Below are 25,296 nucleotides of genomic sequence, written 5' to 3'. Positions count from 1 at the left end.
TGCCACCACCTTCTCCCTTGTGGTCTAGATTCTCTAGAAGACATGTCTTATATCTGGCAAGGTCTTAGGCTGAGGAATCGATATTCTTCTGCCACCCAAGACTGCACCGGTATAGAAACTATGTTTCTGCGTTTGTGACCGAAAGTGGGAGGCAAATGTGCCGCCTTCTTCCGACACAAAATAGAAGACCCTTTTCCCTTCCCCTCTCTGCCCTTTAGTGATGGTATAGCCGTCGCAACATCTTTGGCCGGTATGCTACAATCTCCCTGCTTGCCGGGTGGATTGCGATGCCGGCCGGGCTCCTACAAAGGCAGCTTGATTGCCGCTTCGACCTTTCCCCCTAACGGACGCAAGGCTCCGGGAAAGGTTGTGCCGGCCATGACGGCTGCCGGTGGGAGACCCTTATGACTTTGAGTGTTCTTCAGTCCTCTCTTGGACTGCCATCCACAAACCCTGGAACCGGCAGAGCAGCCGGCAACAGATTCTGTGGCTGGATGGAAGCTAGAATGATTACATTCCCCCCTTCCATTTGAATCCTCATTCCGGAAGAAGGCAGTAGGGACAGTAGTCCCTACAACCCTATTTATTGTACTAAACTATAATAATAAGGTAGCCCTTGTCTCCATGCTTTCTCTCTGTCGGCTAGTGCCGTCAGGTACTAGCCTAGTTGGCAGCAGGCCGGCAGAACTACAGTATAAGATTATACAGTAGCCAGTATTTCTGCAGTATGGTATATACTGCAGTTAGAAAACTATAGCATATAATATACAGTAGTTTATATTTTCCAACACATTCTGTGTGTCTTTTCACAGACCATTGTTGAGACCACTTATAATGTTGAAGTGAAGTATTCCTTCAATATCCTGATGGGCCATAGGTCATCAGAACTTAATATTCTTACCCTACAATATTAATATTTCATTATGGAAGGGTTAGTGCTAGTATACAATAACTTTAGCTCTAGAGATTAGAGCTCTTCCACCCTAGTTTTCCCTAATAAGGAAATTCTAAATATTAATATTGAGGGAGGTCACAGCAATTGTCTGGACAGGAGACACAGATATGTGTCTTAACTATTTTCTTTTTAGCCTACTATCCTAAGCTATAATGATAATAGTAAGTGCTAATTTTATGCATGAACATAATTTATCAGTGTGATAAATTACCCCATACTCATTTCACTTTTTCCTTTCTTTACAGGAGGAGACCAAGGTGAAATGTGAAGTCAATTACTGCAACCACAAGAGTAAGAACTTTTGTGGTCACTCCATGTGCAAGTTTCATGCCCCCTGCTCCATCGCAACTGAAACCTTGAGATATTGGGATCCCAAGGATTGCAACGTCTGCTCGGCCTTGATGACCAAGGGTTTCGGTGATCCCAAGTCGACGGAGTCGAGGGATGCTGCAAGGGAAAAGCTTCGGAAGTGGGTACTAGGGTTCCAGAAGAACTCTCTGGGACCGTACCTACCAAGCGAGTTAATGAGAAGCATGCTGTTCCCGAAGGCAACAGCTGATGCCGTCGTATCTCAGGCACGACCCGGGCCTCCTTGCGTACAGCTTGCAATTGAGGCCGATATCAACGAGGCTTTAAAAGGCATGGACATCCATCAGGAGAGGATGTCTGAAGTGTCCTCGCTCACCGAAAAGGATCTCCTTCAAGAGGATCCTGACGAAAAGGTGGCCCAACCACCTAGAGGAGACGAAGATTTCGAGTCGACGGAAGCGGAGGACCCTCTTCTGTCTGTGTCGGCATTCCAGCCTGTGCCGTCAACGTCTTCGGCTCCTACCCCTCCACTAGACCCACTGGGCCAAGCGGTTATGGCCCAGATCACGCTGCTAGTGGACTCTCTACGTAAGGAAAACGTAGATATGTGGAAGGAATTCTGTGAAGCAACCTGCATAGTCACTTCTCGTTGGTCTTACAAGCGACCTAAAGTGTCTGACCTGCCAACATGCTCCAAAACCAATCCCTGGAGGTATGCAGAGTTCATGCCCATGATGAATGGGAAACACTACATTTCGGAGAAGATGGGGGGCCATCCCCCTGGACGCCATCCAATTCTGGCCAAACCTTGCGGCTTACCCGGAATGTTTCATCCGGCTGAAGAGTGAGCCGGCGTCTAAGGAAGAGACGGAACCCAAGGAAGGCATGGTTTTCGACCACAACAAGGCACAGGTTCTCTTGAGGAGTAGCCTGAAGGAGGCAGGGTATACCAACTCTAGAGTTTCTCCACTGAGCAAGAAACACCCTACTATTCTTGCTCCTTCATCAAGAGCTTTCCCCTTCTCATCGAAAGCTCTCCATAGTGTGCTGAAGGCAATTGATGCAGGCAAACCATGTCCTACGGTAGAGGAGTGTAGGCCATTGTCTCTGGCCTTCCCCACGGATGAGAAGGATTGGAAAGAGGACCACCTAACGTTCTCAGTCTCGAAGCTCGATGCGGACATCGCAGGACAGCAGTTCAGTGAGAACCTTCCGAAGCTGTCGGACTTTCTCCTGAGAAGAGAACAGGAGACAAAGGAGAGACTAGCCACCTCTCTTTCCCTCTAGAACTGCATGGAGATGTGTGCAGGCGTCGCTAGCACCCCAGACGTACACAGACCTGGCCAAGATGCACATGGCCACCCTAGTTAAGGACTTGTACGCTTTTGTGAAGGCCAGGAGGGCCTGTAGGGAGTTTGTGTTTGCTAATGCAACGGTCAAACACGAAACCAGGAAGCTGATCACTTCCTGTATCCTGGGCAAGGACCTCTTCCTAAAGGAAGTAGTCCAAGAAGTAGTCGCCAAAGCCGCCACAGAGAATATGAATCTTCTCCAAAAGTGGGGCATCTCTGCTGAGAGAAAATCTTCCCCTGATGCTGGCCCCCAACCTAAGAGGAAGACAAAGAAGCCAAGACTACCTTCTCGACCTGTGCAACATCCCACGGTCACCATGACCATGGTGCCACAAGTGGTTGCTCAACCACAAACCACCTTCCAAGGGGTGCCTCAACAGCTGGTAGCCCAGTCACGAGCCTTCAACCCAGGTTTTGAGAGGCACACCACTACCTTTTGCCCGAAAGGAATAGGATCTAGACGGGGCTCCTCAAGAAACCCATCACGAGGTAGGGGAGGAAGTGGTCAGGGTGGCAAACCTTCCGAACCATCCAAGCAATGAGATGCTCCAGGTAGGAGGGAGACTCCACTTTCAGGATCGTTGGACCTTCGATCCCTGGGCCCACAGCCTAATCAAGAATGGACTAGGATGGAAATGGAACAGATCTCCACCTTCATTTCCTCAATTCTTCCAACACTCCACTCCCTTACTGGAAGAATATACCTTAGAACTCTTGAACAAAAAGGTTATAAGGAAAGCAAAGTCCATCAAATTTCAGGGAAGGCTGTTTTGTGTTCCCAAGAAGTACCCGGACAAACTCAGAGTCATTCTAGACTTGTCTCCACTCAACAAGTTTATCGAGAATAACAAGTTCCGGACGCTAACCCTACAACACATAAGGACCCTGTTACCGAAAGGGGCGTACACAGTCTCAATAGACCTGACAGATGTTTATTGGCACCTTCCAGTCAGTCGCCCCCTCTCCTCCTACCTAGGATTCAAGCTACAAAAGAGAAAGTATGTCTTCAGAGCCATGCCCTTTGGACTAAACATAGCCCCAAGGATATTCACAAAACTTGCGGACGCAGTCGTATAACAGCTACGCTTAGAAGGCATTCAGGTAGCTGCCCATCAGGATATTGGTGTGGGCAGCATCCAAGACTGCTTGTTTGCAGGCAACCACGAAAGTGATCCAGTTCCTGGAACATCTGGGATTCAAGATCAACTACAAGAAGTCTCGCCTCTCTCCAGCTCAAGAGTTTCAATGGTTGGGAATCCATTGGAACTTTCAGTCACACCGTCTCTCCATTCCACCAAAGAAGAGGAGAGAGATCGCGGGTTCTGTCAAGAGACTACGGAAATCCAACAGGATCTCAAAGATGCCAACAGGAAAGAGTACTGGGCTCTCTCCAGTTTGCAGCAGTAACAGACCCAGTGCTAAGAGCACAGCTGAAAGATGCTTCGGGAGTCTGGAGAAGATACGCATCAAACGCTCGAAGAGATCTACAGAGACCGACACCGACCTTACTGCGATCGCTTCTGAGGCCGTGGTTGAAGGTCAAGAGCCTAGCAAGGACTATTCCCTTACAACCACCTCAACCATCGGTAATCATCCACAGGGATGCCTCGACGGAAGGATGGGGAGGTCATTCCCATCAAAGGAAAGCTCAAGGGACCTGGTCATCCCTGTTCAAGACCTTTCACATCAACATTCTGGAGGCCATGGCAGTCCTCCTGACATTGAAGAAGCTATCCCACATCAAGCTGGTCGTGGACAGCGAAGGGGTAGTGAGATGTCTGAACCGTCAAGGCTCAAGATCGCCCTACATCAACTGCGTGATGTTGGCCATCTTTCGCTTGGCAAGAAAGAAAAGATGGCACTTATCAGCAGTTCACCTACAAGGGTTCCTCAAAGTGGCGGCGGACGCTCTATCCAGGCTAAAACCGATAGAGTCAGAATGGTCCCTAGACGCAGACTCATTCTACTTCATCTTGGAAAAAGTCCCAAAACTGTAGATCGACATCTTCGCAACGAGCAACAACAAGAAACTACCTCGATACGTAGCCCCATACGAGGACCCTTGGGCAGAAGCGATGGACGCCATGTCCCTCGATTGGAACAGATGGAACCACATCTACCTGTTCCCACCAACAAATCTCCTGCTGAAGGTCCTCAACAAGCTGAGATCTTTCAAGGGGACAGCAGCAATGGTGGCCACAAGAGCAATTGGTTCCCTCTGGTGATAGAACTGAAGTTAAGGCTGTTTCCTCTACAGAACCCAGTTCTATCGCAACTGGTTCAGAAGTCGACTGCCTTCGCTTCATCACTGAGAACCCAAAGCGTTCATCTCATGATTTTCTCGCCTTAGCAGTCAAGAAAAGATTTGGGATCTCGAAAGACAGTATCGATTTTATAGAAGAATACAAGTCAAAATCAACCAGAAGACAATATGAATCGTCTTGGAAGAAGTGGGTCTCTTTTGTTAAAGCAAAATACCCGACGGAAATCTCGATACACTTCTGCCAGTCCTTCTTCATCCACCTTCATGAACAAGGCTTGGCTTCCACCACGATAACTATGTGTAAGTCAGCTTTGACTAGACCACTTCTATACGCCTTCCAGGTGGACCTGTCGAACGAATTCTTCAACAAGATTCCGAAGGCATGCGCTAGACTTAAACCAGCAGCCCCTCCGAAGCCCATTTCATGGTCTTTGGACAAAGTCCTGCACTATGCTTCGAACTTGAACAATGAAGATTGCTCCCTAAAGGATCTAACACAAAAAGTGATATTTTTGTTCGCTATAGCCTCAGGGGCTAGAGTTATTGAAATAGTAGCCCTATCAAGAGACGAGGGCCATATTCAGTTCACAGAAGTGGGAGAACTGAATCTTTTTCCCGATCCTACCTTTCTCGCCAAAAACGAGCTACCCACCAAAAGGTGGGGTCCCTGGAGAATCTGCCCTCTGAAGGAAGATGTCTCTCTATGTCCAGAAGTGTCTCTAAAGGTCTATCTTCGAAAAACTTCAGACTTCAAGGGAGGACAGCACTTCATAGGCAAAACCTCAGGATCAAACTTATCCCTGAAACAACTGAGGGCGAAGCTTACCTTCTTCATTCGCAGAGCGGATCCTGTCAGTACACCCGCAGGCCATGCTCCGAGAAAAATTGCTTCCTCGCTGAACTTTTTTGAGTATATGGACTTTGATAGACTCCGCTCATACACTGGTTGGAAATCCTCTAGAGTCTTCTATAAACATTATGCGAAGCAAGTGCACGAGCTGTAACACTTTGTGATGGCGGTAGGTAGTGTTATAAAAGTAACACCTTTCAGTGTAATACCTTTTATTAAGGGTCACCCTGGTGCCCCTGGGAATGTTCTTTATAGGTGTAGAATCAAACCAATAACACCAGTGCCGTGTGTACACTAGTACGCAGTGTTTAAACTCATCCAACATTTACAGTGAAATTATCTTAATAATTTTACAATGATTTCGAGTGGGAATGTTTCAATAATATATTTCTTCCCTTACAGGTGATAAATATATACGATATGTACCTTTAGAATGTTGGCTGTAAAGGATATGATTCTATTTTAATACATTCGTTGTTATTTTTATGTTGTCTATACAAATAAATATAAAAAATTTATTTGCGTCCTATTCACCCCATAAGTAGCTGAATAAAACTAGCCAGAGTTTCTTACTTATTTTTCCTAAAAATAATGTAAACACTTGAAGGTGCCTATGCGTGTGAACATAATTATGGTAAGTTAATTACATTTGTTCCGACATAAACAAACCTTTTCGCTTCTATAGTCAGAGTTGACAGTTTCCCTGCAGGGGGCAGGGCGCCCTAAGATTGTTCTAAGCTTAGCGGATATGACGAATAATGGTACCATCATATATTTATGTGGTCTGGGTGACCATATAGAAGCTGACTCAAGGTTAAGGCACTTATACAAACCCACAGATATAGTACTTTCAAGTAATTCTCTGGTAAGCTGCCATCAGGACGACATCGCTGAGCCCAAAAATCGGATTTTGAAGCAAAGCTAAAAATCTATTTTTGGGTGAGATAGCCATGTTGTCCTGATGGATCCGCCCTCCTTTTCTAAGCAAAGGAGTATACATATGTAACAATCCCCACTCGAAACTACTCTATCTGTAGCCATCCATGCTTAATTACAACAAGGAATGGGTCGCCATGTTTGGCGCTGTAGTAGTACGGGAAGGGGATCCACCGGGTAACCTTGATGACGGCTCCCCGTCATTTTCGCCACTCTTCCCCCTCAGAGCGAAAACTCTATTCGGGGGTGAAGAATGCCATGTGTCGTATCAAGAAATACGTCCCCTGATATTATGCGATATCCTTAAGAATTTTCTTAAAGGATATTCGCACCAGGAGTTAGAATTCTGGAGACCTATGGTCAATTCTCTGGGAGTATCACTGTAGCTAAATATCCCTTAGAAAGCTGCCTAAAGGAACCTTCCATCAGGACGACATGGCTATCTCGCCCAAAAATAGATTTTTCGCTTTGCTTCAAAATCCATTATATATAGGTAGCCTTCTAAGGGATATTTGCTACAGTGGTACTCCCAGAGAAATAAACCGAAGGTCTTCAGGATTCTAACTCCTGGCGCGAGTATCCAATTCAGGATATCGCATAATATTAGGGGACGTATTTTTTAGATACGACACATAGCAATCTTCACCCCAAATAGATTTAACTCTTTGATGTAAGGGGGAAGAGTGGCTAAAGAAGGGGGTGCCGTTGTAGGTACCCGGTGGACCTCCTATCCGTACCACTACCGGCCGCCATTCCTTTACTTGTAGCGCTATAAGCTAGGTGTTCTCCCACGTTATCCCGGTGCTTTGTTGCAAGTTTTCGGAATAATCATCTTGCAATCTTCAGCATCTTCATCATCTGGAAAGTTGAGTATTAATTCTTTCCTGTGTATAATTTTAGGCTCCCTTCTCACAGCTAAATTTCAATAATTTAAGTGTGTTTGGTTGAGCGTTGCCAAGAACCGAAGGCAGCCATTTAAGACTGCAGTCGCCCGTTACTATTGCATTTTTTTGGGCTCAAGCCATGTCGTCCTGATGGATGGTTCCTTCAGTAGCTTCCTTAGGGTATATATGACTACAGTAGATATTCCCAGAGAATTAAACTAAAGGTTTCACAGAATTCTAACTTCTGGTGCGAGTACCCTAAAGGTTTCCCTCTAGGATATCGTATATCAACAGGGGACGCATGCATTAACACGCCACATGGCTATCAGTTATGGCGAGATAACTGAGGAGCCGCTCCAAAGTTACCCTCCTTCGTTACTGTTACAGTACTCGCAACGTAAACAAACAGCGGCCATAGCTGTCCGCCATACTGTGTGACGTCACGTCCGTCCTCATTCCTACTCCTGTAGCTTTCTACATCAGTTGGTTTTTCACAGTGATTGCTAATTATCTTTTGCATCCTTCACTATGTCGCAACCTTCAGCCTCGCCTTCTTCTGGAAAGTTGAGTACCAGGTTCTTGTATTGTTTAATTAAGCTCTGACCGTAAAGTAACGATTTTTTACGCTTAAATCTTGTGTTTTGTGGCAGAGCTGTGCCTTGCCCGGAGGCGCCATTTTATGACGCCGCTGTTCGCCTCGCATGCTTTATTTAGTTAGCCAGAACAGCCTTCCCGGCCTTATAACTAATTAAATATCATTAGTTATTTAGTCTTCATTGCTAGGAATTAGTTATATTATGCCGATGGTATTCTTCGGCATTCTGAGTTAGCCGACCCCATACTAGACTTCTAGCCTAGCCTAGGCCGCAGCCTAGTGTTCATGTTTACTTCTGCATGATATATAAGTGTTCCTAGTGTTAATGTTAATGAAGATATAGGCATTTTTAAACATATGCAAGATTCAGTGTTGCACATGTACTTTCGCCTTCTAGGGACCATACAAGGGACCGTGCCTGGTCCATCCATGTCACACTCCCCTAACCTAACGTTGGGGCCCTTGTATGCTTCCTTATCCCCCCTGTTACCTTCGGGTAACCTCCCTCTGGGTAGCTTTGCTATATCTTTTCCCCCTTACCCGGAATAATTTTAGGGTAGGTTAGGCTAGATCGTTCTTCACTCTTCCCTACCATAGTATATGGGGGGACCTCGGACAGAACCCCAGAGTACCTATCGTTCATCCTAGTCCACCCTTAGGGAACGCATTTCCCTATAGGTATCGACTGAGACTGAAGGTTTAGACTCTGCCCTTCCCCCTAGACTGCTCTTGGTTGGGACACGTCCCTTCCTCCCTGTAGCCTAGCGATATGTCTTCCCAGCCCTCCCTAATTTAGGAGGAGACTCTCCTGGTTTAGGTTAGGCTTTGGGGGATTCTGTTTTATTATAGTTTAGGACAGTACACCAGTGCTGTGCCTACTCTGAGCTAACCTACCCTAGGGTTGGAGAGCGTTTCTCTCCTGCCTGGATAGTCTAGCATCTAACAGATTCCCCCCACCCCTTGGGAGCTTTAGGGTTGCGACCCCTTCTGCTCCCTCAGACCCCTAACCCCCTCCCCATTCTATCCCTTTGTGTTGGCTTGCCTTCACACCCCTGTCCGCTGTCCTACAACTCTTCCCCTGGGGAGAGTTGTAGGTTAAGCTGTGCTCTTCTGCTTGGCTGGCTGCTCTGCTATACTTCCCCCTCATAGTCGAACTATGGGGTAGTGCCGGCGGAAGTTCTCCCTCTCCCTTTTGAGGGTCCTCTGATCCTCCCTTGGATTACCACAGGCATCCAGCCATCTGCCGGCCCCCTGCCGCCGGATGATAGGCGTATCCCCTCCTATCATGAGAGCACTCCTTCCGGAGGGAAGCCGGTTGAGTATCGGACATTACCCTTCCTCACTCTCTCCTTATCTTTCTCTCTTCTATCATGGTGCTGGTCCACTGCCGCCTCCGCCTGCTGGCGCTAGCCGCCGACACCCCATGTGACCTTCCTACTTCATAGGATGTTCCTATCTGAGAATTACCTAAGGGAGGCTGCCGGGGGCCACTGCCCCTTGCCGACGCTGCCGCCAACATCTCAGGTAACCCTCTCCTCCATCTTATGTAACCAGCTAGGTTCACCAGCGCCGACAGACTGCCGGAGGCCGCCGCCCTGCCGGCAATCGCCTTCCTAGGTTTCTCCTACCTCTCTGCTGCTCAGTGTGTAGCCTTAGATTGATTCACCCCACCGGACCTGCCGCCGGCTTGCCGGCGCCGCCCCTGCGGCTTCCATGATCAAGCTCCCCTCCCCCCGGCTGCTGGCACCGTGCCGGCAGTCGATCTAATACAGCCGGATAGCCTGACCGCTCTTTCTTTGGTATTTCATACCTTAAAAACAGTGGCTGGGGTGTACGGTTGCACAGCACAATATTTCCAGCATACTCTGTGCTTCTCAGTGCAGTCTCTTGCCGGGACCTACCCAAATAAAATGGGGTTTTAGCCTATTTTCCCCCTTCTCTCTAGGTTCTGAACGATTTCAGATCCTCTCCACTCCGTAGACAGTTCCTTTATAAGGAAGCCTAAGTTTGGCTCATCCATAAGGATACTATTCCCTCCTTTAGAACCTCAGGTCCTAAGGAATTGACTGCAGAAAAGGTCACGGTAACCGGCTGGACGGGACTCACAAGTATGTGTCTTCCTACTTCCTTTCTAGCTCACCTATCCTGAGCTCACATAAAACCAATTCTACAGATTAGTGAATCTTAATCTTAAGAGTAATGTAAGCCATAACTATGTCTTCCATGTACTCATGATCTCTTTCTTTTACAGGAGGAGAACGTGAAGTGTGAGAGCTCCTTCTGCGGAGTTCGCCGCCCGGACTTCTACGGAGTTCGCCGCCCGGACTTCTACGGGCATAAGGCGTGCCGGACCCACGCACCCTGTGCGGCAAAAAAGGGCAATCTCAAGTATTGGGATCCTCAGTCCTGCTCAACCTGCAAAGGCCTTCTTGATGAGGCATTCGACAACCCTCCATCCGCGGAGGCCAGGGACAACACTCGAGAGAAACTGCACAAGTGGGTGCGCGGTTTCCAGAAGAACGCCACCGGGCCTTATCTCCCCTACAAGAAGATGAGGGCCTTGCTTTTCCCAAAAGCTCTTTCGGACTCTGTGATTCCCCAGGATCAGATTCCCTGCGTCCAACTAGTAGTTGAACCCGACATTTTGGCTACACTCCGAAAGTGTCATCTCGACGAGGTGCAGAAGATGTCGGAAGTCTCCGACAACACCGAGAGTACCCTCATGGGTGAGGATCTGGAGGAAGAAGATGATCAGGATGGAGTTCCCTGATTCGGAGGGCGAGGTCTCTCAAACACCTCCAGTAACTCCTGTTGTGGTCGAGGAGCCAGTTCCCTCTACCTCTGCCGCCTCGCAACCCCGGCTGCCCGCCACCGAAGATGCCATTCGGGTATTGGTGGCACTGATGGACGAGAAGCTCCGTAAGAACCAAGAGGAGCTCAAAGTTCATCTTTTAGGTATGAAACTACCGAAGAAGATCTCGGTTAAGGATCTTCCGCCCTGCTCGGAGTCTAAACCTTGGAGGTACGCCAAGCATATGCCATTTACTACTGGCAAGATCTTCATTAATTATCGGCTTGGGTCCATCCTCTTGGAAGAAGTGGAATTCTTCCCCAGCTTTGAGGCTTACCCGGACTGTTACGTCCGGCTCAGGTCCGAACCGGCCTCCAAGGAAGAGACCGAACCCAAAGAAGTGATCGTGTTCGATCACTCGAAAGCCCAAGCTATGCTGGCAGAGTGTCTTAAGAGTCGTGGTTTTACCAACTCTAAAATGCCAGCATTGAGCAAGAAGCACCCGTCCTTTCTTGCTCCCTCTACTGCGACCTTTCCCTTTGTAGAAAAGGCCTTCCATGCGGTCATGAAGGCGGTGGAGGAAGGAAAGCCCTGCCCTACCTGGGAGGAGTGTAGGCCTCTCTCCCTCGCCCTTCCCCCTTGACGACAGATTCTGGAAAGATATCCAGTTCACTTTCACGGTCGGGAAACTGGAACCTGACGTGGCTGGCCGTCAGTTCAGTGAGGATCTTCCAAAGCTGAACGACCACCTTCTTCGTCGGGAGCAGGAGACCAAGGAGAGACTAGCTGCCTCCCTGTCTCATCAAATTCAGCTTGAGGTAATGGCCGGGGACGTTAGGGTCCCAGATTTGTATATGATTCTCCCAAAGACCCACCTAGTGACTGTGATGAAGGACTTGTATAGCTTCATCAAGGCCCGGAGAGTCTGCAGAGAATTTGTGTTTGCCAACGCGGCAGTGAAACACGAACCCCGGAAGCTAATCTCCTCCAACATCTGGGGCAAACATCTCTTCCCAACAGCTCTGGTGAAAGAGATCGTGGACAAAGCCACCTCTGAGAACCGGAACCTTCTCAACAAGTGGGGCATGTCCCGCAAAAGGAAATCCTCTTAGGAAGAAGGCCCTCAGCCTAAGAGGAAATCCTCCAAACCAAGACCCCAGCAGCGTCAACCCAAATGCCAGTTTCCGGCTCCCGCCACTCCCAAAGGGGTTGCACAACCACAACAGACCTTTCAGTTGGTCCCCCAGCTGGTGATGTCCCAATCTCCGGTCTTCACCCCTGCCTATGAACGACCATCCACTACCTTTCGTCCCAGAGGTAGAGGCTCCGGCAGAGACTCCTCTCGCCGCCCCTCCAGGAGCAGAGGAGGAAGGGGAGCTAACGGCCGAGGTGGCAAACCCTCGGGAAACCAGAAGCAATGAAGTGCTTCCGGTGGGAGGAAGACTCCGCCACTTTCAGGATCGTTGGACCTTCGATCCTTGGGCACACAGCATCATCAAGAAGGGACTAGGTTGGAGCTGGACGCAACCACTGCCAACCTTCAACCAATTCTTCCAGCCTTCAACTCCCATCTTGGAAGAATATGTCAAGAGGGTAAAGTCCACCAGGTTCTAAGGAAGACTATTTTGTGTTCCCAAGAAAGACTCGGACAAGCTCAGAGTCGTTCTCGACTTGTTCCCCCTCAACAAGTTCATTGGGAACAACAAATTCAAGATGCTGACCCTTCAACAAATAAGAGCCCTACTGCCTCACAAGGCCTACACGGTCTCAATAGACCTGGCGGACGCCTACTGGCACATCCCAATGAACCACCACGCTTCCTCCTACCTAGGATTCCGGCTCCAAAGAACAAGCTACACCTTCAGAGCCATGCCCTTCGGGCTCAACGTGGCTCCGAGAATCTTCACCAAGCTAGCAGACACAATCGTCCACCAGCTACGCCTTCAGGGCATCCAAGTGATGGCCTACCTCGACGACTGGCTGGTCTGGTCGACATCGCCAGAAGAATGTTTGAGAGCTTGCAGCAAAGTGACCCAGTTCCTGGAACATCTATGTTTCAAAATAAACACCAAGAAGTCTCGCCTCGCTCCAGCTCAGAAGTTCCAATGGTTAGGAATCCATTGGAATCTTCAGTCACACCGCCTTTCCATCCCACTGAAGAAAAGGAAAGAAATAGCCAGGTCTGTCAGAAGACTTCTCAAATCCAAACGGATCTCAAGACGACAGCAGGAGCAAGTACTCGGCTCCCTACAGTTCGCCTCAGTGACAAACCCAGTGCTACGAGCACAGCTAAAGGATGCCTCAGGAGTCTGGAGACGAAACGCATCCATCGCTCGAAGAGATCTCATGAGACCCCTACTGAACAGGCTTCGCTCCCTTCTAAGACATGGTCAGAAGCCAGGACCTTGAAAAGATCCATCCCTCTCCAACCTCTGCCTCCATCGATCAACATCCACACGGACGCCTCTCTGGGGTGTGGGGGGGGTCACTCCTATCAACGGCAAGTTCAAGGAACATGGTCTCCCCTATTCAAGACGTTTCACATCAAAACCTCGGAGGTCATGGCAGTTCTTCTCACCCTGAAGAAATTATCCCCGCGTCCCTCGATACACATCCGTCTTGACTCTGGACAGCTCGGTAGTAGTCAGATGTCTCAACCGTCAGGGCTCGAGATCGCCCCACATAAACCAGGTGCTATTATCCATCTTCCGCCTGGCGGACAGGAAGAAATGGCACCTATCTGCAATTCACCTACAAGGATTCCGCAACGTGACGGCGGACGCTCTATCAAGGACAAGCCCCATAGAGTCGGAATGGTCCCTAGACGCAAGATCATTCTCCTTCATCTCTCGTCAAGTGCCGGAACTACAGATCGACCTCTTCGCGACGAGCGACAACAAGCAACTTCCTCGATATGTGGCACCTTACGAGGACCCCAAGGCGGAAGCAGTGGACGCCATGTCCCTGGACTGGAACAGATGCTCCAAGATTTACCTGTTCCCTCCATCCAACCTTCTGCTGAAAGTCCTCTCCAAACTGAGAACCTTCAAAGGGACAGCAGCCCTAGTGGCTCCCAAGTGGCCTCGGAGCAACTGGTTCCCCCTAGTCCTGGAGCTACAGCTCAAGCTGATCCCCCTGCCGGGCCCAGTTCTCTCCCAACAGGTGCAGAAGTCGACTGTCTTCGCTTCATCAAAGAAAGTCAAAGACCTTCATCTCATGATTTTCTCTCCCTAGCCGTGAAGAAAAAGTTTGGGATCTCGAAGAAAAGTTTAGACTTCCTAGAGGAATACAAAACAAAGTCTACCAGAAGGCAGTATGAATCATCCTGGAAGAAGTGGGTATCCTTCGTCAAGGCGAAAAATCCTACGGAAATCTCTATAGATTTCTGCATGTCCTTCTTTATTCACCTTCATGGACAAGGCTTAGCAGCCAATACGATTTCCAACCTGCAAATCGGCCTTGACTAGACCACTTCTGTACGCCTTCCAAATAGATTTATCTAGCGAAATCTTCAATAAACTCCCGAAGGCATGCGCTAGACTCCGTCCAGCACCTCCACCGAGACCCATCACCTGGTCCCTGGATAAGGTGCTCCATTTTGCCTCTAACCTGGACAACGAATCTTGCCCTCTGAAAGACTTGACTCAAAAAGTGATCTTCCTTTTTGCTCTCGCCTCGGGAGCCCGAGTCAGTGAAATAGTGGCATTATCAAGAGAAGAGGGCCAGATACAGTTTGCCGACACGGGGGAACTACCCTCTTCCCCGACCCCACGTTTCTCGCTAAAAATTAACTTCCCACCAAAAGATGGGGCCCTTGGAGAATCTGCCCCCTGAAGGAAGATGTCTCTCTATGCCCAGTGGAGAGCCTTAAGGTCTATCTTCAAAGAACTTCAGACTTTGGCGGAGGACAACTCTAAAGGAGAAACTTCGGGTAGTGACATGTCACTAAAACAACTAAGAGCGAAAATCACCTACTTTATTCGCAGAGCGGATCCTGACAGTACACCCGCAGGTCATGATCCTAGGAAAGTCGCCTCTTCCCTGAACTTTTTCCAAGGAATGGATTTTGAAAGCCTCCGATCCTTCACAGGCTGGAGGTCACCTAGAGTATTCTTCAAACACTATGCGAAGCAGGTGCACGAAGTAAAACGATTCGTGGTAGCAGCAGGTAGTGTGATGAAACCGGCTGTTAAGTGCTGCGTAGAACAGTGAGTTTTTCGGGACTTTAACTCAAACGGGTGCCTGTGTTGACCCTAGTGCGATACATAGTGATTTCAAGGGACACTTAGTGTCACTAATAGACTGTTCTTCATCAAGGTGAAGTGACATAGATTCTTACACGTGTGCCACATGTTCTTGGACATGAAGTGTATAATGATTTTAAAGACTGGTGTTCCCCCGGGAACTTGTGCTTAAAGGCAATATATTTCCCTTTCAGATTCCACATCACCGTCTTACTGAAAATCTATGTCTATTATCCAATATTATTATTGTAAATAATTTTCCATATTTCCATGCAATTTTCAAATAAAATAATTATTTTATTTACCATACGCGTCTTATTTCGCTCCTATCGTTCATATGAAAATAAATTGCTGTTATTGTTTTATTTGCTCCTATTTCTATGGTTATTTATAATTAATATACCTACTGCCTAATATACACTCACCTAATGGTATAAATTTGTTCCTACACAAATATTTAACCTTCTGATCTGCCTTCGAGACCGGCACGATCTCTTCATCCAAGTGAGTCTATCTTCGTCAGGTTACTTCGAGATGTTTCTCTTGTCCAATTAGGACTTCCCTGCCCGGGGGGCTGGAAGCCAGGTCATTGTAATGCCACTGGTAGTGACATTTAACGGAGATGTCACGGTCTCTTCAGTCACCAGACCGCAGGAATATTAGTCGAAGTAGAAGGCACTTGAAATGGGGAAAAAATCCACGATACATTAATTCTCTGGTACACTTCCATCAGGACGACATGGCTTGAGCCCAAAAAACGGATTTTGAGCGAAGCGAAAAATCTATTTTTGGGTGAGATGGCCATGTCGTCCTGATGGACTCGCCCGACTGTTCCAGTTCAGCCTGCCAGGCCCCTCCCTGCTATACTGTATCGCGGAAGCCGGTAGAAAGCTGGACTTCGGAATGAGGACGGACGTGACGTCACACAGTATGGCGGACAGCTATGGCCGCTGTTTGTTTACGTTGCAAGTACCGTAACGGTAACGAAGGAGGGTAACTTTGGAGCTGCTCCTCAGTTATCTCGCCACCTTTCCCCCTCGAAGCGTAAACGCTATGTGGGGTGCAGATAGCCATGTGGCGTGTTAATGCATGCGTCCCCTGTTGATATACGATATCCTAGAGGGAAACCTTTAGGGTACTCGCACCAGAAGTTAGAATTCTGTGAAACCTTTAGTTTAATTCTCTGGGAATATCTACTGTAGTCATATATACCCTAAGGAAGCTACTGGAGGAACCTTCCATCAGGACGACATGGCCATCTCACCCAAAAATAGATTTTTCGCTTCGCTCAAAATCCGTTTATTCAGTCAGTAGGGCGACATTTCCCGGTATTAAGCTATAATATTAGCTAGTTAGGCAAATTATACAAGTGAAGATTTTGCATACATATATATTATTCCTCTTCCTATTATGTAACATTACTTTTCGTATGCAGCGGTACCACCCTTGGCTGGGAATCCTACCAGAGCTAGGCTAGCCTCGCTCATATATACGTTAGTAAAGTAATTCCCCATGTTTATTCTCACCCTATCGTTCCTTATTGATTCAGATGAGAACTTATATGCTCTAGAATCTATGGATAAGGTTTGATATACATTCTCTCTCAGAGAAAAGAGGCTAAACCCTTCCTCCCTCCCTGAGTGCCGCTGCCGCTATAGGCGGCAACCACTGTCTTTCTTCAATGCCGTTGAGTAGAACAGAGTTCTTGCCACCTCTGGCTTTGAGTTAGATAGTAAATAACTCAGGGTGCCCTTGTCTTGCTGCCGACGATGTCGCCAGCAAAGGAACCATGTTTCCTCTGCCGCCGACGATGTCATCAGCACAGGAAGCCATGCTTCCTAAGTTCATTGTTGAAGGTAGGTGGCATACCTGCCGCCACCTCTCATTTCAATGAACTATAAGACCCTTACCCTTCCCCCTTCTGTCCTTTAGTGGCGTCATAGCCATCACAACACTTTCACCGGTATTCTGACAGTCATCCCAGCTTGCTAGGTTGACTGCGTTACCGTCTGGTGCCCTGCCGGTGGCAGTTAGTTCAGCCGCCTCGGCCACCTTCCCCCTTACTTCCTTCCTTCACTGGAAGTGAATATTATTGGGGGGAAGATTGAGCCGGCCCAAACGGCTGGCGGTGGGAAACCTAACATACTTTGGGAAGTCCTCAGCCCTCTCTTGGACTGCCATCCACAATTATTGCCACCGGCAGTACAGCCGTGGCAGGCCTTTTGTGGATGGGTGGAAGCCAGAATCAGATAGATTCTTACCCCTTCCATTAGAACTCTCATTCTGGCAAGGAGACAGTAGGTGGCCTGATCGTCCTCCTACATCTCCAATTATTGTGCTAAACCATATTAATAGGACACTCTCCTTCCTTAATGCTTTCTCTCTCTCTATCAGTTAGTGCCGCCAGGTACTAACCTATCCCCGGCAGTGCCGCCGGCTGAACTACAGTATCACAACTATACAGTAATACACGTTTTCTAACATGCTCTGTGTTTCCTATCGCAGTCTATTGTTGGGACCACGATATTATGTTGATGTTTGAGTACTCCCTCAACACCCAGATGGTTTTTCTCGATCATCAGGACCCTAAAAATCACCCATCAGTTTTGATATACTGTATACTACAGGTGGATAATGTTAGTATAGACACTTACTAACTCTAACTCTAGTTCCTAGAGTTTCTTCTACCTTGTAATCTCCCTACCAGGGAAACCAAATACTGTATTATTACTGACGGAGGTCTCAGCAATAGCCTGGGAGAGGAAACACAGATATGTGTCTTTTCTACTTCCTTTCAAGCTTACTATCCTAAGCTATTATAAACAATAGTGATTACTATTGTTAATAAAAATGTAAGCTTTTATATCAATGATATAAAAACCACGATACTCATTGAGCATTTTTCCTTTACAGGAGGAGCCAATGGAGAAGTGTGCAGCATTATTCTGCAACCACAAGGGCAAAGACTTTTGTGGACACACGATGTGCAGGACTCATGCCCCCTGCTGTAACTTGTCGGGAGTCCTGACGTATTGGGACCCGAAGGGTTGCCCCACCTGCTCAACCCTGCTGGCCAACAGCTTCCGAGAAGCCCTCCCAGTCAACATAGAGACTAGGGACACAGCGAAGGAGATCCTTCGCAAGTGGGTAAGAGGGTTCCAAAAGAACTCTCCGGGACCATACTTACCCAACGGCTCCCTAAGGTGCCTTCTGTTCCCCAAGACTCTACCAAGCATGGTAGTGCCCCAGGAACAGGTCCAGCCTCCTCTCGTACAACTGAAGTTCGACACGGACATAAACAAGGCACTGGAAGGCATGGACATCCACCAAGAAAGGATGTCAGAAGTGTCCACTGACATGGAACAGGACCTACTGCAAGGAGGCCCTGAAGAAGACTGAACAACCACAAGCGTAGGAAGTAGACGTTTCAACGGTAACTGAAGACCCTCAGTTCGCCATGACGGCATAACAACCTATGCTGTCAACCTCTTTAGCCCCAACTCCTCAATCAGTTGCACAGGTCGACAAGAGTGAAGCGATCTTCATGTCGATCCAGCGGATGTTGGAATCATTCCAAAAGGAACAGGAGACGATGAAGCAGTCTATCAAGAAACAGCAGATACTGCTACAGGAAAGGGTGGACTGCCCTGGACCTTCCAGGGGCTCCACTAAGAAGTCCCTTAGAGTGTGTTGGATCTCCCTCACTGCTATGAAACCAACCCCTGGAGGTATGCGGAGCATATGCCCATGATGAATGGGAAATTATTCGTCTCAGAGAAGTTGGGAGCCAAACTAATCGAAGATCTCGAGTTCTGGCCTTGCTTTTCAGCTTACCCAGACTGTTATGCGGGATGAACATGCAGCCCGTGAGGAAACAGTACCCAAAGAAGTCATTGTCTTCGAGCATGACAAGGCGCAAGCCATCCTCCTAAAAACTTTGAAAGGAGCCGGGCACACCAACTCCAAAGTCTCAGCACTGAGCAAGAGACACCCCACCTTTCTTGCTCCTTCCTCCATCTCTTTCCCCTTTTCCTTTTCGGAGAAAGCACTAGACTTTGCCATCAAGGCAGTCGAAGAGGGGAAACCCTACCCAACTCTAGAGGAATGCAAACCATTCTCTCTAGCAATGCTTGCCTGCGAGGAGAAGTGGAAAGATGTCCACCTAACTTTTCCGTCTCGAAGTTGGATCCAGAGATAGCAGGCCAGCAGTTCAATGAGAACCTTCTGAAGTTGCCAGACTATCTTCTGAGGAGGGAACAGGAGACGAAGGAGAGACCTGCGGCCTCCCTTTCTCATCAAAACGGCCTGGAAATGAGTGCAGGCCTACATAACGCCCCAGAAATGTACATTTTCCTGTCTAAGTCTCACATGGGGACCCTTGTGAAAGACTTATATGCTTTCCTCAGAGCAAGGAGAGCCTGCAGAGTTCGTGTTTGCCTCAGCAACCGTAAAACACGAACCCAGGAAGCTGATTTCATCTTGCTTATAGGGTAAGGACCTTTTCCCACAGGAACTGGTCCGAGAGGTCATAGCCAGAGCAGCCACGGAGAATAAAAACCTTCTCCAAAAGTGGGGCATGACCTCAAAGAGGAAATCTTCCTCAGACGGAGGTCCCCAGCCTTAGAACAAAAAGGCAAGGAGACCACGCAGACCTGCGCAACTTCCTGCCGTTACCATGACCATGATGCCTCAACGGGTAGCCCAGCCTCAGACCACCTTCCAGATGGTCCCTCAACAACTGGTAGCCCAGTCGCCAGCATTTAACCCTGGCTTTGAGTGGCAGTTGACTTCCTTTCGCCCCCACAAAAGAAAGGCCCAAGGAGAAGTTCCTCCGGAAACCCGTCTCGGGGCCGAGGAGGACGTGGTCACAGAAACAAGTCCTCAGGACCCCCCAAGCAATAAGGAGCTCCAGGTAGGGGGCAGACTGTACCACTTTCGGGATCGCTGGACCTTCGATCCCTGGGCCCACAGCCTAATCACGAATGGACTCGGGGAAATGGAACAAAAATCCACCCCGTTTTCCAGAATTCTTCCAACATTCCACTCCCTCGTTAGAAGAATATACCTCAGAACTCTTGAACAAGAAGGTAATAAGGAAAGCGAAGTCATCAAATTCCAGGGAAGGCTGTCTTGTGTTCCCAAGAAAGACTCAGACAGACTCAGAGTCATTCTAGACTTGTCTCCACTCAACAAGTTCATCGAGAACAACAAGTTCCGAATGCTTACTTTGCAGCACATAAGGACCCTTCTACCGAAAGGGGCGTACACAGTCTCAATAGAGATGCTTACTGGCATCTGCCAGTCAGCCGCCCCTTCTCCTCCTACCTAGGATTCAAGCTACGGAGAAAGAAGTTTGTCTTCAGAGCAATGCCCTTCGGACTGAACACAGCTCCAAGGATATTCACGAAGCTAGCAGACACAACCGTCAAGCAGCTACGCTCCAAAAGAGTTCAAGTGGTAGCATATCTAGACGATTGGCTGGTGTGGGCAGCATCCAAGACTACTTGTCTGCAGACAGCCAAAAAGGTGATCCAGTTCCTGGAACACCTGGGCTTCAAGATCAATTGCAAGAAGTCTCCCCTTTCTCCAGCTCAGAAGTTCCAATGGTTAGGAATCCAATGGGACTTAAAGTCACAACACCTCTCCATTCCATCCAAGAAGAGGAGAGAGTTAGTGGGAGCTGTCAAGAGACTAATCCGTCACAAGAGGATTTCTAGACGCCAACAGGAAAGAGCATTGTTCTCTCTCCAGTTTGCGGCAGTGACAGACCCGGTCCTAAAAGCACGTCTAAAAGATGCGTCAGGAGTCTGGAGAAGATACGCATCAAATGCTCGAAGAAATCAACTAAGGTTGACCCAGACCCTATTGCACACGCAGTTAAGGCCGTTATCAACAGCCAAGAGCCTAGCACGAACAATTCCCCTTCAACCACCACAACCATCAGTGGTGATACACACGGACACCTCCTTGGAAGGATGGGGAGGCCATTCTCACGAGAGAACAGTGCAAGGGAATTGGTCACACCAGTTCAAAACCTTACACATCAACATCTTGGAAGCTATGGCAGTTTTCCTGACGTTGAAGAAACCATCTCCTCGCAGAGAAATCCACATAAGATTGGTCCTGGACCATGAAGTGATAGTAAAATGTCTAAGTCGACAAGGCTCGAGATCGCCTCACATCAACCATGTGATGCCATTTTCTACTTGGCAAGGAAGAGGGGATGGCACCTATCAGCAGTTCACCTACAAGGGTTCCGCAATTTGACGTCGGACACTCTATCCAGGCGAAAGCCGATTGAGACAGAATGGTCCCTAGACGCAGACTCATTCTCCTTCATCTCGGAAAAAGTCCCGGAACTGCAGATCGACCTCTTCGCAACGAGCGACAACAAGAAACTACCTCGTTACGTAGCCCCTTATACGGACCCTCAAGCAGAAGTGATGGACGCCATGTCCCTCGACTGGAACAGGTGGAATCGCATTTACCTGTTTCAACCAACCAATCTCCTGCTAAGAGTCCTCGACAAGCTAAGATCCTTCAGAGGGACAACAGCAGTAGTGGCCACGAAGTGGCCCAAACGCAATTGGTTCCCTCTAGTTCTAGAATTGAAATTGAAGCTGTTTCCTCTGCCGGACCCAGTTTTATCCCAACTGGTCCAGAAGTCGACTGTCTACGCTTCATCCTCGAGAACCAACAACCTACATCTCATGATTTTCTCGCCCTAGCGGCAAACAAAAAGTTTGGAATCTCGAATGATAAAGTTGATTATGAAGACTATAAGTCAAGTTCGACTAGGAGACAATATGAATCGTCATGGAAGAAATGAGTGTCTGTGAAAACAAGGAAACCGACAGAAATATCGATAGATTTGTGTCTCGCATTCTTCATATACCTACACGAACAAGACCTGGCTTCTACCATGATTACCTTGTGTAAGTCGGCCCTGATTAGACCACTTCTGTACGCCTTTGAGGTGGACCTCTCTAGTGAAATCTTCAATAAGATTCCAAAAGCATGCGCTAGACTCAAGCCAACAACCCCACCAAAGCCCATCACGTGGTCTTTGGACAAAGTCTTGCACTATGCTTTGAACCTAAACAATGAGGATTGTACTCTAAAGGATCTAACACAGAAAGTCACCTTTCTGTTTGCAATAGCCTCAGGGGCTAGAGTTAGTGAAATAGTAGCCTTATCCAGAAACGAAGGCCATATCCAGTTCCTAGACACAGGAGAACTGAACCTTTTTCCTAATCCTGCCTTTCTTGCCAAGAATGAGCTACCCACTAAAAGATGGGGTCCTTGGAGAATCTGCCCACTGAAGGAAGATGTCTCTCTATGCCCAGTAATGTCTTAAGGTCTATCTTCGAAGAACTTTAGACTTCAAGGGAGGATAGCTCTTCAGAGGCGAAACCTCAGGATCAAACCTATCCCTAAGACAACTGAGAGCAAAGATCACCTACTTTATTCGCAGAGCAGATACTGACAGTACACCTGCAGGTCACGATCCGAGGAAAATTGCTTCTTCGTTGAACTTCTTTCAACATATGGACTTTGAAAGACTCCGCTCATACACTGGGTGGAGATCATCCAGGGTCTTCTACAAACATTATGCGAAGCAAGTACATGAAATAAAACATTTTGTGGTGGTGGCGGGTAGTGTCATAAAACCTGTCGTCTAGTGCTGCGATGAACAGTGGACTGTTTTGGGACTTAACAGTGTATCGGGTGCATGGGTATACGTACCTTCTAGTGCAAATTATACCGATGATTAACAGACAGTTCCATATAAGTGCATATCTGACCAATAACACCAGTGCCGAGTGAACTTTTGCATCACAGTGTTTATGCATGTCCAAAATCTGAGCAAATCAGACAGATTTGGTTTCACATCTCCATTGAGTGGCATTATTCCAATAATGAAATTATATATATTTTTCCCTTACTGGTGAAAATATGAACCCTGATGTGTATTAATGCTGGATCAGATTCATACTTTGCTATGACTACATTTGACAATTTAGTTGCAAAATAAAGATACAAAAACGTATCTGCGTCTTATTACTGCTACCTCAGTTGCATACAAATAAAACATGCCAGAGTTTTATTTAATCCCCATAAATATAGAGAACTTGAAATCAGTACAGATTTCCATGGTAATTAAAGGTAAGCTCTAAAGTTTTCCCATTTGTTCCTACGGAAATACAAACCTTGAATCCTTATTGTCGAAGTCGATACTTTCGCTGCAGGGGGCAGGAAGCACTAAACCAGTTCCAGGCTTAGTGGAAATGACAGTTAACTGGAATTTCATATACAGGTTTAGGAGACCAGATAAGGAAATCCCTTCAAGGTAGAAGGCACATACACAAACCCACAGATATAGTACTTTTAAGTTAATTCTCTGGTATGCTTCCATCAGGACGACATAGCCTGAGCCCAAAAAACGGATTTTGAGCAAAGTAAAAAATCTATTTTCGGGTGAGAGTGCCAGGTCGTCCTGACGGACCCACCCTTTTGCTGACCCCACCCGAAATTACTCTATCTGCGGCTATTTCTGCTTAATGACAAGTAAAGGAATGGCGGCTGATAGTAGTACGGATAGGAGGTCCACCGGGTACCTACAACGGCACCCCTTCTTTCGTCACTCTTCGCCCTTACATCAAAGAGTTAAATCTATTCGGGGTGAAGATTGCTATGTGTCGTACCTAAAAAAATACGTCCCCTGATATTATGTGATATCCTTAATTGGATACTCGCGCCAGGAGTTAAAATCCTGGAGACCTTCGGTTTATTTCTCTGGGAGTATCACTGTAGCAAATAAACCTTAGAAGGCTACCTAAAGGAACCCTATATATATATATATATATATATATATATATATATATATATATATATATATATATATATATATATATTAATATATATATATATATATATATATATATATATATATATATATATATATATATATATTATATATATTATATATATATATGTATATATATTATATATATATATATATATTATATATATATATATATATATTATATATATATATATATATATATATATATATATATATATATATATATATATTATATATATATATATATATATTATATATATATATATATATATATATATATATATATATATATATATATATATATTATATATATAAGTGATACCTCGGTACTCGACCATAATCCGTTCGAGATCCGTGTTCGACCTCCGATTTGTTCGAGTACCGAATTTTTTTTCCCCATAAGAAATAATGGTATATATTCTATTCCGTTCCCAAGCACTCGAACAGGCCCAAAATATTAATAAAACGTGTACCTAAACAACAATAATTATCTAAATGTGTATGAAATTGGTCAGAAAATCCTATAAAACAATTTTAAACCATTTACTGTACTAAAATAAAACAATTTTAAACCATTTTCTGTACTGTAGTGAACATACCTTTGAGCAGCGGTTCGATGGCATACAGGGATGGATGTGGAGAGGATGGAAGGGGGAGGTTACTGCTTGGAAGGAGAGTCCCCTTCCATGATGTGGCGGGGTAGTTCTCCTTCAGGAGTTGTTTCTCTCTCCAATGAAAGGGTGGGCAGATCTATTTCAGGGGTTTCTTCTCTTCTTTGTCTCTTCTTTGGAGGAGAAACAGGCTTTGATGTAGCAGCTTTCTTTTCTTTTGTGAAAAACTGGTCTATTGTTAATTGTTTCTTCCTCCTCTGCAGTATTCTTCGAAAATGATACATGACACTATCATTAAACATATGCACTGCCCGGTTTGCTACTGCAATTTCTGGGTGGTATTTTTCAGCAAAAGCCTGCACATCTGCCCACTTGGAACAAATTTCATTGATGAGAGAACTTGGAACATCCTCCCTTACCTCATCCTCTTCTGAAGATTCCTGCTCCACAATCAGATCCTGCTGCTGTTGTTGTTGCAGGTGCAACAATTCCTCCACAGTCAACTCGGTAGAATGGCTTTCTACAAGCTCATCAATATCATCCTTGTCGACCTCAAGCCCCAAACTCCTGCCCATGACAACAATTTCCTCAACGACATCAGTGTCATCAGAAATTACAGGGGTAGCAGTGCTTGGACCCG

General features: G+C 46.9%; 1 protein-coding gene across 1 annotated transcript in view; it reads left to right on the top strand.

Annotated features, from left to right (window-relative positions):
• tweek (transmembrane protein KIAA1109 homolog tweek) overlaps nucleotides 1–914 on the top strand; it is a 789,520-nt gene extending 788,606 nt beyond the window's left edge. The window contains 1 exon segment of the mRNA XM_068348609.1: nucleotides 813–914. Coding sequence (XP_068204710.1) covers nucleotides 813–914 — 102 coding nt within the window.
• The last annotated feature ends 24,382 nt before the right edge of the window (nucleotides 915–25,296 follow it).

This window comes from Palaemon carinicauda, chromosome 24, assembly GCF_036898095.1.
Source record: "Palaemon carinicauda isolate YSFRI2023 chromosome 24, ASM3689809v2, whole genome shotgun sequence".
Classification (NCBI taxonomy): Eukaryota; Metazoa; Arthropoda; class Malacostraca; order Decapoda; family Palaemonidae; genus Palaemon; species Palaemon carinicauda.
Note: the sequence above shows the minus strand (reverse complement) of the source record. Positions and strands in the feature narration are given on the sequence as shown.